Consider the following 5,203-nt stretch of genomic DNA (forward strand, 5'->3'; position numbering starts at 1 on the left):
CATTTAATGCTTAGAGTTTTTTTCTTCATACTTAACTTCAAGCATGCCTCTTCCACAAACCCTCCTTCCACCATGATGAAACCCAGGATTAAAAACACAGTTTTTAATCAGAGCTACCGAGGAGCAGGGATTTTTCCAACTCTTGGTGCCATGCCCAGTATGTGGCAAATTCATGAAAATCAACATTGTTATTACTGTCGTAACACCAATAATTTTAAAGAAGAACAACCTGCAATTTAAAAATAAAAGTGATTCAACAATGAAGAGATTCCTGCTGCCGGGATTCTTGTACATTACAATGCTTTAAAAATTGCTTTTGAAACTGGAAATTATGACACGTTCTCTTTAGGAGAAACAATGGAATAAAAGACAATATTTCTGAGGTTATTTCAGGTAAATATGGAAAAACTAAATATAATACCATTAAAACCTGCTGTATTTATAAGAAAAAATTCTGTCATTGTCTGTCCTGTGGCCTTCATACCTGTGGCTTATCTGTGACCATAAATGTAACTTAGCAAGTTTTTCTTTGCATATAGTAGTCTTATAAGTCTCTTACTGAGAGAAGCATGTGAGATATTCTACAATCATGTGTAAATATTTAAATATTAATTCCATCTGGGGATCTCACACCTTTTCTTATAGAATGATAAAACATTTGTCATGTAGAGTGTTGTCAAGCACAGTTTCTACTGATCTCAGAAACTTACGTCTCAAGAATGAGCAAACCTAAGGGGTGCAAGTGTCTTCTGACTGTTCAAGTCTCACTTTCCCTTCCCATTCCATCCCCTTTCATTTCCCATGAAGCTTTGCATCCCATTGTGAATCAGTCCCATTCAGCAGGCCTGAGAATCACCCAATGTTATCACAGTAGCCTTTATTCAAAAACTGTATAGTTCTCATGGTCCTTAGAACTAAGTTGTATAAAGAACATCTCATAAATTGCTGAATTTGTCCTTTTATCATAATTTACTAAGAATTTCCGAGGTAGAGTGCTCATGCAATATAGAATTGTTGGAGGAGGTGGCTTGCTGTTTTCCAGCCATTTAGCCCCAAAATAATCACACAGAAACCTAATTTAATTAAATCACTGCTTGGCCCATTAGCTTTAGCTTCTTATTGGCTAACTCTTAGATATTAATTTAACCCATTTCTATTAATCTGTGTATGGCCACATTGCTGTGGCTTACCAGCTAAATTTCCCACCTGCATCTGTCTACGGTGGCTCCATGGCATCTCTCTCACTCCGTCTTCCTCCTCCCATGCTATAGGCTAAGCCAGTTCTTTATTCATTAACCAATAAAAGCAACACATAGACAGAAGGACCTCCCACACCATATAAGAAAAGTACAAGGTGGTACACATGTGGAAAGGCCACAATGAAAGCTATTACTTTAAACTTTAATAAAAAAGAAATTAATAAAACATTAAGAGTTTCTATATAATGAGTTAGCTGATGGAGAAATAAAGTTAAGAATTATAATATCACTCATTATTGTTTTAGAACTTAGGAAGACTTGCATACCAAGTCTTTACTACGCTGTTTACAAAGGGATAGAACAGGGATCCCAGAATATACGACATCAGAACAAAGAGTGAGATACCAATTCTTTTTAGTAAAGGCAGCTTGAATCAAGACTGTCTTGGAAGCCGGCTTCTTACCCAGGCTACCTCCCAGACACCTGCTGACTACATATACCTCCAAATCTTAAACAAATACATATTTCATTTTAAACTCTCTTGCAAGTTCCTGTGGCTACAGTTTTTAGAAAGGACCGAATAGAGTATCAAGGTAGAACTGAAAGTGACTTGAAAATTATCCTAGGGATTTCTTGTTTTGTTTCTCTTAGCATGTGGATTGTTTTAATGTGTGGATTTGGAGGGCATTTCTCCTTGTGATATATTTCTTTCTTTCTGTTTAAAAATTAGATTTGTTTTTTTAAATTAATTATGTCCTTGATTACTTTAACTCCTCTCACTTTTTAAATCTCTTTCCCACCGTCGTCAGCCTACACTCCCCCAGCACCTGTCCCCTGTAAAGGGCAGTCAATACAGAGCCTTACAGCTGCCCAAGGTAATGAGAAAGAGCGATGGCTCAGTGCTCATTCCTAAGAGGGCATTCATACTACCAATTCCGTCTTAGGTTTTCTTTTGCTGTAAAGAGACACCGTAACCACAGCAACTCTTATAAAGCAAAATGTGTATAGTTGAGAGGTTTAGTCCATTATCATCATGGCAGGGAGCCTGATTGCACACAGCCAGACAAGGTGCTGGCTGCATCTTGATCAAAAGGCAACAGGAAGTGAACTGTGACACTAGGTATCTTGAACACTGGAAACCTCAAAAACCACTCCCACAGCGACACACTTCACCTCACAAGGCAATACCTTCTCCAACAAAGCTACACCTCCTAATGGTGCCACTCCCTATGAGTTTAAGGGGCCCAATTAAATTTGAAACATCATATTTTACTCCCTGGCTCCTATAAGCTTTTAACAATATCACAATACAACATGTATTTAGTCCAACTACAAAAGTCCTCAGAGTCTATCAGTTTTAGTTTTTTATTTTGTTTTATTTTTTTACTTTAGAGAGCTTACCACCTAGCTCCCAAATAAATACATAAAGACTTATTCTTAATTATGAATGCCTGACCTTAGCTTGGCTTGTTTCTAGACAACTTTTCTAACTTAAAAAATTAATCCCATTTCTCCTTAACTATGTTTTGCCTCTAGGCTTTTTTACCTTTCCTAATTCTATATATCTTTCTTTCGTTTTACTCCATGGCTGGCTATGCGGCTGTGTTGCAGTGTGACTTGTGGCAGTGTGGCTGTGTGACTGTGTGGCAGTGTGGCTGTGTGACTGTGCGGCAGTGCGGCTGTGCTGCTGGCCCCTAGAGGCATCATCTCCTTTTCTCACCCATCTGTCTTTACTCAAGCCTAGATTTCTCCTCCAATGTATTCTCTCTGCCTGGCAGCCCTGCCTATCCCATCTCTTGCCTAGATACTGGACATCTAGCTCTTTATTAGACCCATCAGGTGTTTTATACAGGCAAAGTAACACAGTTAAGAGTTAAACAAATTCAACATGAAAGAATGTAACACATCTTTGAATCATTAAACAAATATTCCACAGCATAAACAAATGTAACACATCTTAAGATAATATTCCACAAGAGTCTCAACAATAATGTCCAAAGTTTAAGGTTTCTTCTGAGATTAATGCAATCTCTTCAATGCAATACCCTATAAAATCAAAGTAATAAAACAGATCGCATCCTTCCAACATGTAATGGCACAGAATACATCCTGCCATTCCTAAATGTAGAAAGAAAAAAGCACAGTGAGGAAATACTAGATCAAAGAAAAGACGAAAAAATAACGAGGCAAGCTCCAAACTCTGCATCTTTATGTCTGATGTGAGATCGCTCTTCGGGTCTCCCACTCCATCAGCTTTGTTGATTCCCAAACCCACTTGTGCCTTTTCGTCAAGATGGCGCCGAAAGCGAAGAAGGAAGCTCCCGCCCCTCCCAAAGCCGAAGCTAAAACGAAGGCCTTGAAAGCCAAGAAAGCAGTGCTGAAAGGCATCCTCAGCCACAAAAAGAAGAAGATCCGCACATCACCCACCTTTCGGCGGCCCAAGACCCTGCGGCTACGAAGGCAGCCTAAATACCCCCGGAAGAGCGCGCCCAGGAGGAACAAGCTTGACCACCATGCCATCATCAAATTCCCCCTGACCACTGAGTCAGCAATGAAGAAGATAGAAGACAACAACACACTTGTGTTCATTGTGGACGTCAAGGCCAACAAGCACCAGATCAAACAGGCTGTGAAGAAACTCTATGACATCGATGTGGCCAAAGTCAACACCCTCATAAGGCCCGACGGAGAGAAGAAGGCGTATGTTCGGTTGGCTCCTGATTATGATGCTCTGGATGTTGCCAATAAGATCGGAATCATCTAAACTGAGCCCAGCCGGCTAATTCTAAATATACACTTTTTCACCATAAAAAAAAAAGCTTGTTTCCCTAGGGCTGGTTCCACTCTCTGTTAGCAGCTTTCCTCAGGAGGTATCCCATAACTCTGGGCTCTCCAACATCTTGGGGTCTCCAAGGGAATCCAGGGTTCACAGCTTCACAAAAAAGGTTGTTCCGGGCCTTCATTTAGGGACACTTCTGACACTTGCCTGGCTTCAGTGACTTTCTTTAAGATTCAGAGGCAAACTCCACAACCCATTCTTCTATCCTTGACTGTAAAGCCAGAACGACATAGCTGAAGCTACCTTATTCTGCTGATTGCTGGAGGAGAAACATGGACCCCTTGTTCAATTATATCATCACCAGCTTTCTGTTTTCCATGGTTCTCTTCACTGCCTAAGCTTGACTGTTTTGAAACGTGCTCTGTATACCAACCAGCTTGGCCTCAAACTCAGAGATCTGCCAGCCTCTGCCTTCAGCGTGCTGGGATTAAAGGTGTGCACCACCACACCTGACTCTATACTTTTTTGTAATACCTTTTCAGAAGCTGGAAATTTAGCTGTGTGGATGGCATCCTGCTTCGAGGTCACCACTCCCTTTATTCCATTTCTCAATCTCTTGATCTCCTTAAACACTCCCCCATGCCCCTTTCTGCAATCTGTGCATTTTGTATTTTTATTTACTCAGTTTGTTGCTTTTCATTATATATCTTCACTAGAGTTACCACTAATTGCCGCGCCTGCACGGCCTGGAACCAAAACCGAGCGAAGGATGTCAGGATTGAACAGGCATCCAACTCTCTAGTTGCTGGTAAAAGAAGTCATTTATTAAACAGCACCGCAGAGGTTTTTATACCTAACACAGTCAGGTGGGCCAACAGGTGAAGACCTTATAGCCCGATCCTCAATCAAGGCCAGGGCAATACGTGCTCAGGAAGCAGGGTTGGGAAACAGCCTTGGCACAGCTTTCAAAAGCTCAAATCAGAAGGGCGAGAAAAGGTCACTAGCGGGGAAGAGCAGCTGGAGGCCAGGACTCCAAATGGTCCCGACAACTAATGATCACATAGCAATGCCTATACGAGGCTGTTTTGATACTTCCTCTGCCAACAGGATTAATACAAAACTCTTCACTTTAGCCTCAGGCAGACTCATCAGACAAGGGGAAAAAGCAGCCACATTCTTCACCAAAATATCACAAGAATGGCCTATAGGCCACATACTAAAATTT

The 5,203-nt window shown here is 41.0% G+C and overlaps 1 protein-coding gene across 1 annotated transcript; it reads left to right on the forward strand.

Moving 5' to 3' along the window:
• Nucleotides 1-3,492: 3,492 nt before the first annotated feature.
• Nucleotides 3,493-4,009, forward strand: LOC126514186 (60S ribosomal protein L23a-like). The gene has a single exon (XM_050162921.1). It carries the CDS (start codon nucleotides 3,493-3,495, stop codon nucleotides 3,961-3,963), a length of 471 nt encoding a protein of 156 aa, XP_050018878.1. The 3' UTR covers nucleotides 3,964-4,009.
• The last annotated feature ends 1,194 nt before the right edge of the window (nucleotides 4,010-5,203 follow it).

Source organism: Alexandromys fortis, unplaced genomic scaffold (genome assembly GCF_014885135.2).
Source record: "Alexandromys fortis isolate MF-2015 unplaced genomic scaffold, M_Fortis_MF-2015_v1.1 scaffold_17, whole genome shotgun sequence".
Classification (NCBI taxonomy): Eukaryota; Metazoa; Chordata; class Mammalia; order Rodentia; family Cricetidae; genus Alexandromys; species Alexandromys fortis.